This window comes from Mustelus asterias, chromosome 24 (assembly GCF_964213995.1).
Source record: "Mustelus asterias chromosome 24, sMusAst1.hap1.1, whole genome shotgun sequence".
Lineage (NCBI taxonomy): Eukaryota > Metazoa > Chordata > Chondrichthyes > Carcharhiniformes > Triakidae > Mustelus > Mustelus asterias.
This window is the reverse complement of record NC_135824.1, coordinates 2,003,836-2,022,958: the sequence shown is the minus strand read 5'-3', so window position 1 is coordinate 2,022,958 and position 19,123 is coordinate 2,003,836. Positions and strand designations below refer to the sequence as shown.

At 44.7% G+C, this 19,123-nt stretch overlaps 1 protein-coding gene across 1 annotated transcript in view; it reads left to right on the top strand.

Annotated features, from left to right (window-relative positions):
• megf11 (multiple EGF-like-domains 11) overlaps positions 1 to 19,123 on the top strand; it is a 270,326-nt gene that overhangs the window by 241,323 nt on the left and 9,880 nt on the right. Inside the window, exons 18-19 of the mRNA XM_078241895.1 lie at positions 10,207 to 10,325; positions 11,654 to 11,777. Of these exons, the coding sequence (XP_078098021.1) occupies positions 10,207 to 10,325; positions 11,654 to 11,777 (243 nt within the window). The remainder of the gene's footprint in view (positions 1 to 10,206; positions 10,326 to 11,653; positions 11,778 to 19,123) is intronic.

The window sequence follows — 19,123 nt, the reverse complement described above, 5'->3', positions numbered from 1 at the left end:
TCAAAGCTTACTTTCAACTACGTGGGGGAAGAGTCAGGACATGGATCATGGCCCAGTAGCCCAAGAATCAGCAACATTTTTATAATTGATTAATTTTTATTTGCAATTTTCACCATACATTGCTAAAATAATCAGTTTGAGAATTAAGTAACACATGGAAATAATTTAAATAGTCGTTTGATATATGAAACTTGAGTATTGCTGAAAAAAAACATCTTGTCGAAGCTTTTCATCTTGAACTCATCAGGACAATCACAAAAAACCACTATCAGGGGAAATAACAGCTTTATACTGAGAGAGAAAATAATGTAACGTTAATGGTGATTGAGCTAACTGCCAAACATTGTTTTAAAATTAAACTGTTAAGCTTGTCTCTGATTGGTCAAAGGGATGGCTATCAGTTCTTTTGTTTAGCTGAAACAGGCACAATGTGTACACCAGTTCTTTCTGTCTGCAAAGGATGGAGGCCCATGTGTTTATATATAGCTTCCAGCATAGGCAAATTCATCAAATTCAGTCCAAAGATGTGCGGATTAGGTTGATTGACCATGCTAAAATAACCCTAGTGTCAGGGAATTAGCAGGGTAAATATGAGAGGTTACGGGAATAGGGCCTGGGTGGGATTGTGGTCAGTGCAGACTCGATGGGCTGAATGGCCTCCTTCTGCACTATAGGGATTCTACCACACTACAAGCCTGATTGCCAATCTTAAAATGGTTGACAGCATAAATTTTTAGCACACTGAGGATTATTTAGCAAGTGTTATCCAATCACAGAATCACATCTAATTATGGACATGTGTTTGAGTTTTGCAAACACGCTGGTTGGGTATGGTCTGTTACTACCCATTGTAAATAGTGGAAGAGATATGCTGTTTAATATTGAAATAACTCCTCCGAGGCCAGTGTCCCTTCACCAAATTTAGATTCATTTACAAACAACAGTCAGACAGGTACTTCCTGGTACAGAGTATAAACCCGGAGTGCCAGTAACCCTGACACTCCATATTATATACACATGCAGGGCTCCCTGGTTGAACAAGCCATTACTACCTTAATCAGGGAGCTCATATTCTAAGAGGTCCACATTGTAGTCCTCAGTAAAGCCATTACAAATATGATCCACCAGTGTATGGCCTGGTGCATTCTCCATGGCAACACCTCTACCAATCAGAGTCCACTTGCCAACTAATCACCCTCTTTTCTCACGCAATATGAAGTTGTTGTTTTCCTGAGATGGGTATTCTTGTGTTTGTCCTGATGAGTGCAGGATGGAAAACTTTGACAAAATGTCTTTTTTCCAGAAATTATTTAGTTGAATTTTAGAAGAATAGTGTCTGCTCTTCCCAATGGCAGCAGTGTTGGCTTGAATCAGAAGATCGTAAATTAAAACCTGACTCCAGAGATTTAAGCCTACAATCTCAACTGACACTTCAGTACAGTACTGAGGGAGTGCTGCACTGCTGGGGAGTGTCATCTTCGACATGAGACAATAAACAAATGTCTGTTCAGGTGGGTGTGAAAGATCCCACGGCCCTGTTTCATGAAGAACAGTAATCTCTCGCCGTGTGCTGGCCCTGAACCAACACCACGACAAACATAAAGGCAAAATACTGCGGATGCTGGAATCTGAAACAAAAACAGAAAATGCTGGAAAATCTCAGCAGGTTTGACAGCCTCTGTGGGGGGAGAATGGAGCCAATGTTTCGAGTCTGGATGACTCTTCATCAGAATTCTAACGAAACTTTGGCAGCCACCACAAACAGTTCATCTGGCAAACTATCACTTTTCTGTTTATGGGATCTTGCTGTGTACAAACGCTCTGCCGAGTTTGTCCACAAAAGAACAGCGGTTACATTTCACAGTCATTGTTTGACTAGCAGGTAGCGCATAATTGTAAGTTCTTTTTAATGTAACAGTGAATTGTGGGGAGTTAGTGAGACTGGACTAAGTTATGAGCTGGGCAGGGAAGGAAAGAGGATGTTTGGTTGAGCGGTCGTGTGTGTTTTTCGCAGTCCAGTTAATGCTGATGTTATTAACCGTGATCACCAGGGTCACATATCTCACCTGCAATTTTAACACGTTGCATTTTTATACCTAAATAATGTAGCAAAATAGAAATCATTGGGCCAGCAATAACCAGCTTTGTGAATCACCACATCTCCAACTTGTGATGTCTAGCACACAGCAAACTTTCTTCAATACACCCAAGGTTCAGTGAATTATATCTTGGATTAGTAGTCCTCCTGTAGCTCCCCCCGAGTTAGCTTTTACAGTTACATGTTATGAACTGTATTGTTAATTGTTTAGTAGCCATGCACGGAGAGTATACAGGGTGATTATTGATCAGATAGCATTAATCATTGTATTTCCTTCTCCATTCAAAACATTGACAGTGTCAATACCCCCACTTACTGATCCTGATGTTTCTGTATCCCAATGTATAATTCTCCAAAGCTGCCATGGTTCATCAAAGAGCACATCAGGAATCTATTTCGTGCTCAGTAATGGATGCCTGGGTGTCACTCACCGAGAATATCAACAAACCGCGGGCTTCCAACAAGGTCGACCCATTGGAGCCACATGTGCTGAACCACTTCGCAATTGGCGATAGGTCATAGAATCATACAGAACAGAAGCAGGCCATTTGGCCCATCATGACTGTGCTGGTTCTTTTGAAAGAAGAAACCACTTAAGGCAGCATAGTGGTTAGCACTGCTGAGTCACAGCGTCAGGGACCCAAGTTCAATTCCGGCCTTGTGTGCTGTCTGTATGGAGTCTACACGTTCTTCCCGTGTCTGCGTGGGTTTCCTCCAGGTGCTCTGGTTTCCTCCCACACTCCAAAGATGAGAGGGTTAGGTGGATTGGCCATTGATTTGATTTGATTTATTATTGTCACATGTATTAACATACAGTGAAAAGCATTGTTTCTTGTGCGCTATACAGACAAAGCATACCATTCAGAGAGAAGGAAAGGAAAAAGTGCAGAATGTTGTGTTACAGTCATAGCTAGGGTGTAGAGAAAGATCCACTTAATGCAAGGTAGGTCCATTCAAAAGTCTGAAGTTGTTCTTGAGTTGGTTGGTACGTGACCTCAGACTTTTGTATCTTTTTCCCAACGGAAGAAGGTGGAAGAGAGAATGTCCGGGGTCCGTGGTGTCCTTAATTATGCCGGCTGCTTTGCCGAGGCAGCAGGAAGTGTAGACAGAGTCAATGGATAGGAGGCTGGTTTTCATGGTGAATTGGGCTACATTCATGGCCTTTTGTAGTTTATTGTGGTCTTGGGCAGAGCAGGAGCCAATACCAAGCTGTGATACAACCAGAAAGAATACTTCCGATGGTGCATCTGTAAAAGTTGCTAAATTGCCCCTTAGTGTCAGGGTAAATCGTGGGGTTACAGAGATAGGGCCTGGGTGGGATTGTTGGTGCAGGCTCGATAGGCCGAACAGCCTCTTTCTGTACTGCAGGGATTTTATGAATCTACATCCCTGTTCTTTCCCCAGAGCTTTGTAGTTTTCTTCAGCTGGTAGTGATCTGAAATTGTGCTGTCGCCATCACGTGTGTATTTGCTGCATGGAAACGTAAAGAGGAGAGAAAAATAAACTTAAGGACTGAGAACAAAAATAAATTTAATATCAAACATTTCTCACCTCAGTCTGCAGTCTCTCAGGATCCCCTGTGTACACTTTTCCAAAGCCCAGGCTAATTACTCAGGTGATTAAATCGCTTACGTTTGTGTTTCTGTAAGCATTTCACAACAAATGATTATAATTCAACAAATTATTTTGACAGCAAAATACAGCTCGTGCCATACTGGTGATGCAGACAGAAAGTGCAGCTTCTTATTCAATCGTATTTCTTGATGTGGGCAGATGGTTCTCTTCTGCTGTCACAGTTCGAGTGATGAACTCTCATCCACAGCATTAAATGCAAAATAAATCTAACAAGTAAGTTTCTACTTGGCACCTGACCCTCTGTGACAAATCAGCAACATTTCATTACAACACACTAACTCCACAGCATTCCCGTTTGCATTCTCTTGTTCAACAGAATCCCCATATACGATGGATTTGTGCATCTGCTGAATTTCTAAAAATGAGTCTTCATCAAATATTGGAAAATCAGACATACGTGCACAGTCTTTCATTTCAAAACTATCGAGGTTATTTATGTAGCATTCCCAGCGAGATACTTCTGTATTAGTTTCAATTAGAATTAGTTTCAAAACAAGAGCGGGTAAAGTTGGTTTCAGCTCAGAGGGGAAAACAGGTTCACAGTGAATCAGCCTCCCGTTTCACACTGTACTCTCGATAGTGAATGAGTGTCCCATTTCACACTGTACCCAACGATAGTGAATCAGTGTCCCGATTCACACTGTACCCAACGATAGTGAATCAGTGTCCCGTTTCACACTGTACTCTCGATAGTGAATGAGTGTCCCATTTCACACTGTACCCAACGATAGTGAATCAGTGTCCCATTTCACACTGTACCCAACGATAGTGAATCAGTGTCCCATTTCACACTGTACCCAACGATAGTGAATCAGTGTCCCGTTTCACACTGTACTCTCGATAGTGAATCAGTGTCCCGTTTCACACTGTACTCTCGATAGTGAATCAGTGTCCCGTTTCACACTGTACTCTCGATAGTGAATCAGTGTCCCGTTTCACACTGTACCCTCGATAGTGAATCAGTGTCCCGTTTCACACTGTACTCTCGATAGTGAATCAGTGTCCCGTTTCACACTGTACCCTCGATAGTGAATCAGTGTCCCGATTCACACTGTGCCCTCAATAGTGAATCAGTGTCCCGATTCACACTGTGCCCTCAATAGTGAATCAGTGTCCCGATTCACACTGTACCCTCAATAGTGAATCAGTGTCCCGTTTCACACTGTACTCTCGATAGTGAATCAGTGTCCCGATTCACACTGTACCCAACGATAGTGAATCAGTGTCCCGATTCACACTGTACCCTCGATAGTGAATCAGTGTCCCGTTTCACACTGTACTCTCGATAGTGAATCAGTGTCCCGTTTCACACTGTACCCTCGATAGTGAATCAGTGTCCCGTTTCACACTGTACTCTCGATAGTGAATCAGTGTCCCGTTTCACACTGTACTCTCGATAGTGAATCAGTGTCGTGTTTCACACTGTACTCTCGATAGTGAATCAGTGTCCCGTTTCACACTGTACTCTCGATAGTGAATCAGTGTCCCGTTTCACACTGTACCCTCGATAGTGAATCAGTGTCCCGATTCACACTGTACCCTCGATAGTGAATCAGTGTCCCGTTTCACACTGTACCCTCGATAGTGAATCAGTGTCCCGATTCACACTGTACCCTCGATAGTGAATCAGTGTCCCGTTTCACACTGTACTCTCGATAGTGAATCAGTGTCGTGTTTCACACTGTACTCTCGATAGTGAATCAGTGTCCCGATTCACACTGTACCCTCGATAGTGAATCAGTGTCCCGATTCACACTGTACCCTCGATAGTGAATCAGTGTCCCATTTCACACTGTACCCTCGATAGTGAATCAGTGTCCCGATTCACACTGTACCCTCGATAGTGAATCAGTGTCCCGATTCACACTGTACCCTCGATAGTGAATCAGTGTCCCGATTCACACTGTACTCTCGATAGTGAATCAGTGTCCCGTTTCACACTGTACCCTCGATAGTGAATCAGTGTCCCGTTTCACACTGTACTCTCGATAGTGAATCAGTGTCGTGTTTCACACTGTACCCTCGATAGTGAATCAGTGTCCCGTTTCACACTGTACTCTCGATAATCATATACACTTTATTCAAATTGGCCTCGTTCAGCAGATCTCTGAGAAAACCAGTTTGACCCGAAGCATGTTTCACATCTCTGGTAGTTTAACTGGAGAAACAGCAGATGTTTTGTGATGATTCCAGTCTGTTACAGACAGGCTGCTGTGTAGTGAAGAAGTGAAATTGTGCAAGGTAATATAAAGAATGTGGCGTCAGCAAGATCCTGTGTGAGGGGGAGTTGCAGAAAAGGGTTGGATGTGTCTGAGTTGTTTTGTCGAAAACAGAGACATGGAAATGGAGAGAGACATCAAAACATAGAAACATAGAAGATAGGAGCAGGAGGAGGCCATTTGGCCCTTCGAGCCTGATCCACCATTCATTACGATCATGGCTGATCGTCCAACTCAATAGCCTAATCCTGCTTTTCCCCCATAACCTTCGATCCCATTCGCCCCAAGTGCTGTATCCAGCCGCCTCTTGAATACATTCAATGTTTTGACAGGCCAACAGGATATTAGACTGATTCAGGCAGTTATCAGGCAGCCAAGTGACAAGGAAAGCAGATTAGAGAGGAGAGGGACAGCCTGACTACAGGTGGCAAGGTGAGTGTTATATATGCTCATAAAGCAGCTTCACACAAACACACACAGAAGCATGGATTAAAGACTCCTCAATTTTGAATTTCTTGAACATCCGAGTGATGAAATTTCATTCTCTCTCTCTCACAAAAACATCAACATACATACACACACACACATATATACACTCACACACTCACTGACAGACACACACATACATACACAATCATACACACACACTCACTGCCAGACACACACACACATACACACACACACAAACTCAGACGGACATGCATACATATATACATACATACGTGCACACACTCACTGAAAGACACACATACATACACACACGTAAAAACATTAAAATACTTAAGTAGAGAAAAGAAGATAGGTTCAACAGCAGAAGAACATCAAGTAAGACCTTTGATAAAGTTCCACATGGTAGGTTGCTCTGGAAGGTTAGATCACATGGAATCCAGGGAGAGCCGGCAAATTGGCTTGCTGGTAGGAAGCAGAGGGTAATGGTGGAAGATGCTTGGCAGGCTGGAGGCCTGTGACTAATGGTGTGCCTCAGGAGTCAGTGCTGGGCCCATTGCTGTTTGTTATCTATATCAACGATTTGGATGAGAATGTACAAAGCATGATCAGTAAGTTTGCAGATGACACTAAAATAGGTGGTATTGTAGACAGTGAGGAAGGTTATCAAAAATTGCAGCAGGACCTTGATCAGCTGGGGAAGTGGGCCGAGAAATGGCAAATGGAGTTCAATACAGATAAGTGTGAGGCATTGCTGATGCGCGATTAAATCACTCGGGAGGCTGGATCGTACCCGGGAAATAAAGGCTTTTATTAGTAACAAGAATGGAGCATACTGCATAACAATACAATGATGTGGAGATGCCGGCGTTGGACTGGGGTAAGCACAGTAAGAAGTCTCACAACACCAGGTTAAAGTCCAACAGGTTTATTTGGTAGCAGATACCATAAGCTTTCGGAGCGCTGCCCCTTCGTCAGATGGAGTGGATCTGACGAAGGGGCAGTGCTCCGAAAGCTTATGGTATCTGCTACCAAATAAACCTGTTGGACTTTAACCTGGTGTTGTGAGACTTCTTACTAACAATACAATCCCAGACTAAAGGGTCATCAGGCAGTGCAGTGACCTTTATACTCCTACAGGTAGGCAGAGCCAACCGGAGTGTACCACAGACCAATACCAACAGGTAGAACACCCCAACCCTAACCCCAACAGTGACAACAGCAACATATGTACAAGTACCCATAGTGCTAACCATCTATGGTTCAGTACCCATAGTGGTAACCATCTATGGTTCACCACAATTGCATCTTGGAAAGTCAAATCATGGTAGGACTTCTGCAGTGAATGGTAGGACCTTAGGGAGTATCGAGGAACAAAGGGTTCTTGGAGTTCAGGTGCACGGTTCTCTAAAGGTGGAGTCACAGGTAGATAGGGCAGTGAAGTAGGCTTTAGGCATGCTGGCCTTCATCAGTCAGGACATTGCGTATAGAAGTTGGGAAGTTATGTTGCAGTTGTACAGGACGTTGGTGAGGCCGCACCTGGAGTATTGTGTTCAGTTTTGGGCGCCTTGTTATAGGAAAGATGTAATTAAACTGGAGAGAGTGCAGAAGAGATTTACAGGGATGTTGCCAGGACTCGAGGGACTGAGTTATAGGGAGAGATTGGACAGGCTAGGACTTGGCTCGGAGCATAGGAGACTGAGGGGTGATCTTACAGAGGTGTGTAAGATTATGAGAGGCGTGGATAGGGTGAATACACTCAGTCTTTTTCCCAGGATTGGGGAATCGAGAACAAGAGGGCACAGGTTTAAGTTAAAAGGGGAAAGAATTAATGGGAACCTGAGGAGCAACTTTTTTACAAGTGGGTGGTACGTGTGTGGAATGAGCTGCCGGGGGAAGTAATGACGGACGCTGGAATGTTCCTCATCTCACATTTGTTCCTGACGGATTTGCTGAAGTTTTCCTGTGGTAGCCGGCTCTGACCTTTGACCTCACCTAAGAAGTATTATAGCGTTTCCTGTTGGTGAGGTAGCTTAACCTGGGGAATTATATTTGAGATTAGCTGCGCATCTGGTTGTGTTAGCTTTAATGTGGAGATGCCGGCATTGGACTGGGGTAAACACAGTAAGAAGTCTAACAATACCAGGTTAAAGTCCAACAGGTTTATTTGGTAGCTTTTGCTAGTGGCTTTTGCTACCAAATAAACCTGTTGGACTTTAACCTGGTGTTTCGTGAGACTTCTTACTGTGTTAGCTTTACACAGCTCTCCAAGTGTTCCAAGCAATTATTATCAGAAAAACATTGTGCAGAGACTGCTGGTAACCAGTGGGTATCTCCACCAATTGGGAAAGGATTTGAGATCCTCAATCAGGTTGTTGTATCTCATTGGAGGGTCACTGCATCTGCAGCAGGTGGTAAGAGTGAGATGATGTCGGTTTTTCTGTCTCAGTCCTCCCCTCTCTGTTTTGATAATTAAGATAAACTTTGAGACACACACAATGCTTCAGAGTGATTTGGTTGTGTGCAGACTTCAAGATGACTCTCAGTCCTCAGGAGTCTGCAATTCACTCATATCTATTACCAAGCTAATAACTTACTTTTAAAATACTAACATCTCATGCCTTATGAAAGTTCAAACACCAGACATTCTCATGCCACATTCCACAGTGGTGAAGGTGGTGCTCGGGTAGGTGGGTTCCGTATGTGCCTCTCATGTTCTGCAAAAGTGAAACTGATTATAAATTCCCTTTCTAAATATCAATTTAAATCTCTCACTTTCCAAGCACGCATCAAAATATAAACATTTCTAAATTTGAATAAGCTGCGTTGATTTGCGTGGTTATTGGTGACAGTGGGGAATTCGTGGCGCGTTTATTATCTACAAGGGCAAGTTTCTGCAATTTCTCACCAATAACCGAAACACTTCCCCACAAGATGGGGTGAGTGAGGTGAGGTGGAGATCGCAACGACCTGCTTGGTTTTGCCGAGTTGTTAAAATCAGTGTCCTTGCAACAGCCCATTTGTCCTTTCTGCCGTGAATAAAGGAGAGATTGTGCTTTGCGATGTTAATATTAGGAGGACGAATGTAAGTTTGTGAATCCTGCCATTTACAGCTTAAAGATCTGACTCCAGCTGCAAAGCATTTTTTCACCATTCCCTCATGTCCACGCGATGTTGTCAGTTTTACAAAGGTTTTTGGCTTCGCTGGGATCCAACATGAAGTTGATTTATTTTTTCAGGGTGTGGTGTTCACATTGAATTTGTTAACGTGCCTGATTTAGCGCCAGTGAATTCTCACAACACAGTTCTCATAATGAAACCCGTGTGTTCTCCTGCAGATTTGCTGTGTTCTGTTGTCTGTCAGTCTCTGGACTGACATTCATGTATTTATTCCAGCTGTAATAGTCTTTTATTTACAGGCTGTGGTGTAACCTGGTGACAAGCATTAATATATCTTCCTCAAATGCTAATACATTTTATTTCTACCTTTCATTTCTGTCTTATTTGAAAATCTTTATAACATAACAGTGTCCACATTTGTAGAAGATACAGGGGATTATTATGCAGTGTACCACAAGTCTGGAATTGACTGGTCTCTCATTGATTTTCTGTCTCTATCTCTTTGTCTCTCGCTCTCTCTCGATCTCTCTGCCCCCTTTCCACTTCTCATTATCACTCTCCCTCATTCCTGCTCTTTTGCACTTTGCGTTCTACTCACTCTGTCCCTTGCTGCCTGTTTCCCCGCTCTCTCTGTAAGTAACAGTCGCTCCAGATGCATACATTTTGTGCTGACTTATTTTTTTCTAGATTCATCTCAGAGTACCAGCACCCTTCACTGTTTCTCCAACCCGAGTTACCACACAGTGTCCCAGTGTGGGAGACTCACCTGTTTTACCAGTAATCAGGATGAAAGCGGCTTCATTAAGGTATGTATAGATACAATATTGCACTGGCCAATGTAACCCTCACCTTCCCATTGGAATCTAAAGGCAGAAGAAATGTTTTATTTATCATGACTTTACAGCGCGATGGGTCAAGCCTCAAGGGCAGGTTTCAGCCAGTTAAAGAAATCCCATCCATCTTAGATTCCAACTCTCAGTTTTATTGATTTTCCCAAACCTATCATCCTCCGGAGTGCCTTTTATTAAAAGTCGGAAGAGGAGAATGTAGGACATGCTGTTGTAGTGGGCAACAACTGTGTTTCTGCTTTCAGTCTGATAATTGTGGGGAGACATTGAGAACAGGAGCCACACTGACCCACACGGAAAGGGGAAAATCCGTAAATCTAATCTCTGCGCCAGATTCTCCCATTTCCTCGTGATTCACTGAGGGCTGAGGATCTGAGAACTGATTGTTCTGGAAGCTACAATTAATGCATAACGCAGGGAGGCCATGAGAAATACAAAGAGAAAGTAGCTTCAAATCCAGATCCATCTGGAACCTCCCGTTTAAAGGAAAACACATTGCTTTACGGTGATATTGCCCAAATCAGAATTTTCCAGCACTGAGAATTCTCACCTTAAGAAGCACAAACCTGAACCAAAACAAAACCCAGACATTGTTCCAGGGCAGCGTCTGGGTAGGACGTTGTGTTCAGGTTGTCAGCGATATAAATAATGAGACAGCATGTCAATATCAGCATTCACACATGAATGAAGTCCCTGAGAGCGATGCCCCAGAGACCTGTGGAACCCATTCCCAATAAGGGGTTCGAATCCCGCCACGGCAGATGGTGGAATTTGAATTCAATATTTAAAAATTTTAAAATCTGCAATTAAGAATCTACTGAAACTATTGTCGATTGTCGGGAAAACCCACCTGGATCACTAATGTCCTTTAGGGAAGGAAATCTGCCATTTTTACTTGGTCTGGCCTCCATGTGACTCCAGAGCCACAGCAATGTGACTGACTCTCAACTGCCCTCTGAACAAGGGCAACTAGGGATGGGCAATAAATGGTGGCCCAGCCAACGATGCTGGGGTGGGTGGGGGGGGGGGGGGGGGGGGGGGGGGGGGGGGGGAGGTGTTGGGGCGCGGGTTGGGGGGGGGGGCACAAAATCTATCTGTGTGGGTGGACACACTGGGAAGATTATTAATATAATTATTTGAAATCATTTACCCAACTGCCTTGTTACACACTGCAGCCTGTACATTACTATTGCATAAAATGAGATTTAATTCTGAAGTGACTGATCAGGCATTTGCTAAACATTGCTCCACTTACCTGTTGCAATCTTTTATTAATTCACAAACAGACAAAAAAACAGCTTTTCTCAAGTCTCAAGAGTGTAGAGCTTTCGGGACAAGAAGGCTGTAGACAAGATTTCAACAACTCATTGCATCCTGAGTGGAGATACTACAGTAACTTGAATGATTTAGGTCAGTAAAGCCCTCACCATGGTTTTACATTTGAAACGGAGGTTTGTGTCAGATAACGATGACAGCAGCTATGGTCTCACCCAATCTATTCACCCTGTGCATGTCCTCATTAATACTAACATGAATGCTTGTGTGTGCTGTACTAACCTATCCCCTCTGTGCCTCTCGCATTAGTACAGCTCATATCACAGTACTCAGATACAAAGTCTATCTCAAATGTATTACATGGCTTATCGTTTCTTCAGTTGAGAAGAATTGTTGACACAGATATATTGAGAAGTTGTGGATTGATGTCCATTCTAAACATCACACAAAGGGGCCCTGTGTGATTCTTGCCGTTGATGCATTATTGGTTTGTGTTTGGGAATTTGCAGCATAAGAGTTGTCAGACCCTTGCACCAGCTGCAATGACCCTTGAGTATGTTACTCACATCTCTAATGCAGGTAATTCAGACATGATTTGTACAGAGACTGACATTCCGCCCACATTGCTATAGAAGTTGGATATCTTTCACCTTTCTTTCCGATTGGATGACCAACTAGGAATTGAGTTCAGAAGGTCCAGTAGCATTTAATCTGGGCGTTTGGCAGAGCCCGAACAAGGACTATTCTTACTTTCCCAAATGTGAACTAGAGTGTAGATACCTTAATCTGAACCCAGATACCAATCTGCCCAAGGGAATGACCCCACATCAATGTCCAATAATTCTCCCTTCCCCAGGCCCAACTGAGCAAGCACCAACTTCCACTTTGTGCTTTGCCACAATGATACGGTTCAGAATGAACTTGGGCCTCACTCTCCATGGAGATCCTTCCACCAGTCCACCTTCCAAAACCAAACGCTTGCTGACCTGAGTGGGAACTGCGACTAAACTGAGTGGTGATGACACTGCTCCATGTAAATTCATTTCCTTTCCAGACTCTGAGGATTACATGGAAGAGGATATTTTAATCTGAAATTTTTGCATGTTTTATGCTGGAATTGGTGCCTGGGTCTAAGCAAAGCAGCAGGCTCCAACTGTGACCTTTAGTTAACTGCCCATGTTTGGGTGCAAAATGTTCTAAAATATTCATTAGATAATAGTCATCACCTGAATCTATTTTCTTCTCAGTGTATCAGTGAATTGAGCTCTTGATCTCAGTTCATCCCAATGAGGGTATTTTTATCATCTCTCTGAACCCAGCTCACACTGAATTGGGAAATGTTTCCATCTATCATGTGGATGCTGGTGCCTTGTCAGCATTACATAGACAATGAGGAGCTAACCGTCAAATTAAAGTTAGTTTTCATTCAGATTTGTGTCGCTTAGGAACTCGTTCCAAATTCTACTCATCGAGAAGACTCCAGGAGCAAGTTCTGAGGTGAGAAATTTGTCTCGCCAATTACCAGGTTCAAGCTCGGATCCCAGAAAGAAAGAGAAGTTTGAATTTATATAGCGTCTCCATGCCTTCGAAATGTCCAACACACATTACAGCCAGTGAATGACTTTTGAAAAGTTAGCTCTGTTGTGATACAGGAAAACACTTTGCGCACAACAAGATCCCATTAACAGCAATGAAATTGCTTACTAAATAATTGATTTTCTTTTAGGTATAGTATTGGATAAAATTAGTGCCAGATAATTCCATGTCTACCTGAGAAGGTGGACGGATCCTCGGTTTAACCTATTATCTGACAGATAGCACGTCCAACAATGCAACACTCTGATAGTTAACACTGTGTTGGGTGCGCCTGTCTGGATTATGTGTTTACATCTATATCGGGAGATAGAAAAGGCGTATAAAAAGGGCACTATTACCATAATCATTGGGGGACTTCAACATGCAGGTAGACTGGGGAAATCAGATAGGGAGCGGATCCCAAGAAAAGGAATTTGTGGAATGTCTAAGACATGGTTTTTTTGGAGCAGCTTTTGACAGAGCCTACTAGGAAACAGGCAATTCTGGATTTGGTGATGTGCAATGAGGCAGATTAGGGAACTTAAGGTGAAGGAACCCTTAGGGAGCAGTGACCACAATATGATGGTTTCTCGTTTCAAGGCTTCATTCTACGATCATCTTGCTGGTGCCAGTACAGAGTGAGACTGCGGATAGTTGGGAACCTGTCTCGGGGGCAGGGGATTCATATGGTGTTCGTGGGAGTGGAAATGACTAGGGTTGGGAAGCATTTTCCGATCGGGGCCATTGTGATCTCCTGGACTCGTTTCGATCGCCTCAGGGGGTCGGAGAGGAATTTCCCAGATTTTTTTTTCCCCATATTGGCCCTGGGGTTTTTCACTCTGGGTTTTCGCCTCTCCCTGGAGATCACATGGTCTGGAATGGGGGGGTGGGGGTAAGTTAATAGGTTGTAATGAACAAAGCATCGTAGCTGTGAGGGACAGCTCGGTGGATAGGATATTGGTATGTAGATAGGCTGGAAAATTGGGTGGGGATCCTGGATTCAGGATTCAATCCTGGACCGGGGAGCGGCGCGGGCTTGGAGGGCCGAAGGGCCTGTTCCTGTGCTGTATTGTTCTTTGTTCTTTGATAGAATTTACCCTGCAGTTTGAGAGGGAGAAGCTGGAATCAGATGTAATGGTATTACAATTAAATAAAGGTAACTACAAAGAGATGAGAGAGGAGCTGGCCAGAGTTGATTGGAAAGGGAGCCTAGCAGAGAAGGCAGTGGAACAGCAATGGCAGGAGTTTTTGGGGGTTATTCGGGAGGCACAACAGAAATTCATCCCAAGGAGGAGGAAACATGCTAAGGGGAGGACGAGGCATCCATAGCTGACGAGGGGAGTCAAGGACAGCATAAAAGCAAAAGAAAAAGCATACAAAGTGGCGAGGATTAGAGGGAAGCCAGTGGATTGGGAAGCCTTTAAAAGTGAGCAGAGGACAACTAAAAAAGCAATAATGGGGGAGAAGATGAAATATGAGTGTAAGCTAGCTAAGTAATATAAAAGAAGATAGGAAGGGGTTTTTTCAATATATAAAAGGCAAGAGAGAGGCAAGAATAGCCATTGGACCACTGGAAAATGAGACAGGAGAAGTAACAATAGGAAACAAAGCAATGGCAGAGGAACTGAATAGTTACTTTGCATCAGTCTTCACGGTGGAAGACGCCAGTGGGATGCCAGAGCTCCAGGAGAGTCAGGGGGCACAGGTGAGTGTAGTGGCCATCACTAAGGAGAAGGTTCTGGGGAAACTGAAATGTCTGAAGGTGGATAAATCACCTGGACCGGATGGACTACACCCCAGGGTTCTAAAAGAGATAGCTGAGGAAATTGTGGAGGCATTGGGGGTGATCTTCCAGGCTTCACTGGAGGCAGGAAGCGTCCAAGAGGACTGGAATGTAGCGAATGTAACACCACTGTTTAAGAAGGGAGGGAGGCAGCAGGCAGGAAATTATAGGCCGGTTAGCCTGACTTCGGTCATTGGCAAGATTTTAGAGTCCATTACTAAAGATGAGATCACAGAGTACTTGGAAGTGCATGATAAAGTAGGACTGAGTCAGCACGGCTTTGTCAAGGGGAGGTCATGTCTGACAAATCTGTTAGGGTTCTTTGAGGAGGTAACAAGGAAGTTAGATAAAGGAGAACCAGTGGACGTGATTTGTTTAGATTTCCAAAAGGCCTTTGACAAGGTGCCGCCTAGGAGACTGTTAAATACGTTAAGAGCCCATGGTGTTAAGGGTAAGATTCTGGCATGGATAGAGGATTGGCTGACTGGCAGAAGGCAGAGAGTGGGGATAAAGGGGTCTTTTCCAGGATGGCAGCCGGTGACTAGTGGTGTGCCTCAGGGGTCGGTGCTGGAACCACAACTTTTCACAATATACATTAACGATTTGGAGGAAGGAACTGAAGGCACTGTTGCTAAGTTTGCAGATGATACAAAGATATGTAGAGGGACAGGTAGTATTGAGGAAGCAGGGGGGCTGCAGAAGGACTTGGACAGGTTAGGAGAATGGGCAAAGAAGTGGCAGATGGAATACAATGTGGAAAAGTGTGAGGTTATGCACTTTAGAAGGAGGAATGGAGACGGGGCCCGATTTTACCATTTTCATTCTAAGTGCTGAATCTGGGCGTAATGCAGATCCGACTTGGAAAGCTGCTTTCTGGCGCCCCCATACGCACTCAGCCATCTCCACTCCCATTCACGCTGTGGGTGGGGCTTAGCGCGGCCGAAACGATCGGAACTCTGAACTGCGCATGTGCAGTTGGAAAAAATTCGAAAATGCACACCCGTTTCAGATTGCTCCCGGGCCGCAGAAAGCGGAGAAAGCGGCCCGGGAGCGACAAGCGGGAGCGATGGTGCACACACACAACACTGTCCCCCTTATCCACCCCCCCCCCCACTACCCACACACATCTCTGTCCCCCTTATCCACCCCCCCCCCACTACTCACACACATCACTGTCCCCCTTATCCACCCCTCCACTACCCACACACATCACTGTCCCCATTATCAACACCCCCGCTACACAGACCGATCGCCACCCCTGCCCCCCCCCCCCCCCACCAATCGCCTGCAGAGTGGCAGTGGACCACCCTGCCCCCCACGCCCCCACCAGAGATCCATCTGCCCCCCCACCAGAGAGCCATCTCCCCCCCCCCCCCACCAGAGATCCAGCTGCACCCCCCCCCCCCCCCCCGCCTCCAGACAACGATCTGGCCTCACTTACCACCTCCCCCCCCCCCCCCCCCCCCCCCCACTTCCAGACCATAATCTGGTCTCACTCGCCTCCCCCTCCCCCTCGGAGAAACATCTGACCCGCCTCCCTCCTCCCCCCACCACTGATCTGAGTCAGGGAGCCGTTGGAAGTTTGGAACGCGCTCTTCAGCAGCTAGAACGCCCAATTCAGACTTTTATTCAGCAGGTCCATTACGGCGCGTTTCCGGATTGGCAAACGCAGTGGTAAAGGGGGAAATGTTGATAAAGTTGGGTGGGCAGTTCATTAATTCAATTTAAATGCATGCAAATACATTTAAATCGCCGTTGCGCCCATTCCCGGATTTCGGTAAAGTGGCAATCTGCGTGGACGCGGGCGCTGATCACGTTAATGGCCTCACACCCGACTTTACCACGTAATGGTAAAATCGGCCCATAGACTATTTTCTAAATGGGGAAATGCTTAAGAAATCAGAAACACAAAGGGACTTGGGAATCATTGTTCAAGATTCCCTTGAGGTTCACGTGCAGGTTCAGTTGGCAGTTAGGAAGGGAAATGCAATGTTAGCATTCATGTCGAGAGGGTCAGAATACAAGAGCAGGGATGTACTTCTGAGGCTGTATAAGGCTCTGGTCAGATCCCATTTGGAGTATTGTGAGCAATTTTGAGCCCCGTATCTAAGGAAGGATGTGCTGGCCTTGGAAAGGGTCCAGAGGAGGTTCAGAAGAATGATCCCTGGAATGAAGAGTTTGTCGTATGAGGAACGGTTGAGGACTCTGGGTCTGAACTTGTTGGAGTTTAGAAGGATGAGGGGGGATCTTATTGAAACTTACAGGATACTGCGAGACCTGGATAGAGTGGACATGGAGAGGATGTTTCTCCTAATAGGAAAAACTGGAACCAGAGGGCACAACCTCAGGCTGAAGGGACGATCTTTTAAAACAGAGATGAGGAGGAATTTCTTCAGCCAGAGAGTGGTGAATCTGTGGAACTCTTTGCCACAGAAGGCTGTGGAGGTTGGGTCATTGAGTGTCTTTAAGACAGAGATAGATAGGTTCTTGATTAATAAGGGGATCAGGGGTTATGGGGAAAAGGCAGAAGAATGGGGATGAGAAAAATATCAGCTATGATTGAATGGCGGGTCGAGTGGCCTAATTCTGCTCCTATGCCTAATGGTCTTATAGCTGAAAGGGTGAATAACATTGTGTCCTACCCTACAGCGCTCCTATTGCTATGTCTTCACATTTCTATTGACTGTGGAAACAGGTCTCCGTCTGAGGTCCAAAACCTCAACTTTCGCCTGCAGTCTCCTGTTTCTCACTGAAATTCAAGTTTCACCTCTTCCTAATTCTCACCCAATTCCAGTTTCTCTCTCACTTCCTGCAGCATCTTTCACTCGATAGGTGGTGTGCTCATTAAACATAGAAATATAGAAGATAGGAGCAGGTGGAGGCCATTCGTCCCTTCAAGCCTGCTCCGCCATTCATCACCATCATGGCTGATCATCCAACTCAATAGTCTAATCCTGCTTTCTCCCCATAACCTCTGATCCTATTCGTCCCAAGTGCTATATCCAGCCGCTTCTTGAATACCTTCAATGTTTTGGCATCAACTTTCTCGTAGGTTTCTCTGGATTATCTGCTTTAGTCTGTTTTGTTTCTACAGACCAATTTGACAAAACTCCACCAAAATTCATTCGAATGTTCCCCTTAATACTCATGGCTAAAAATCTGTTTTTCAGCTCATTAAATTCACCTCCTCCTGTCCTCCCTCTCCAAACCTCGATAATTCTCCAAAATCTTTGCGCTTTTTGTCAAAGAAAATCGAATTTATTGATGGGATTTTATGGCCTCGCTCGCCCCGAAACAGTAAATTCCCGTCCAAGGTCAATGGACCTTCCCATGCTCCGCCCCTCGCTCGCTCTGATTCCCGTGGCGGGCATGGCGATAAAATTCCGGCGATTAAATCCAACTCCCCGTTTGCTGAATTCACTCTTGGTGATTTCAGTCTCCAGCACCTGCAATGATCTCCGATCTCTCCCTCTCTGCTGGTCTGTAACTGCTCTGTGACATCTGGCATCCAGATACTCCTGGGTCCAACCCTCTTCCTGCTGCATCCACTTTCCGTCTGGGAGAGATCTCTCTAACTTTTCAGCTCTGATTAAATGGCTAGAATGGTGATAATTTCTTTTCTGAATGTCACTTCTTAGAGTTCTTGTTCCTCGTGCAATTTCAAGCACCTCTTCATTGGTCTTATGTTCTGCATGTGGAATTTTTATCATGCGTCTCAGCATCCACATTTCAAACCTCTATTTTCTTGCAGAGATCTTTATTTATTATCCAGGTTTCTGAGGCAGACAAGAAAGTGGATAGAATGGAGCATCTTAGGAACTTTTCTCCTTGTTACAAGCTTAAGTTTTCTTGTTGTTAACACATCTTTCATCTTCACAGAATCACTGCTGGCTGTCTCTATCCCTCTTCTGACTTGGGCATCACGTCTGCTATTTTTTAAAAATTCTTCCACAGGATGTGAGCATCAGGCCAGCATTTTTAACTCATCCTTAATTACCCCTGAGGAGGCAGTGGTGAGCTGCCTTCTTGAACCGCTGCAGTCCGTGTGGTGTAGGTACACCCACGGTGCTGTTGGAGAGGGAATTCCAGGATTTTGATCCAGCGACAGTGAAGGAATGGCAAT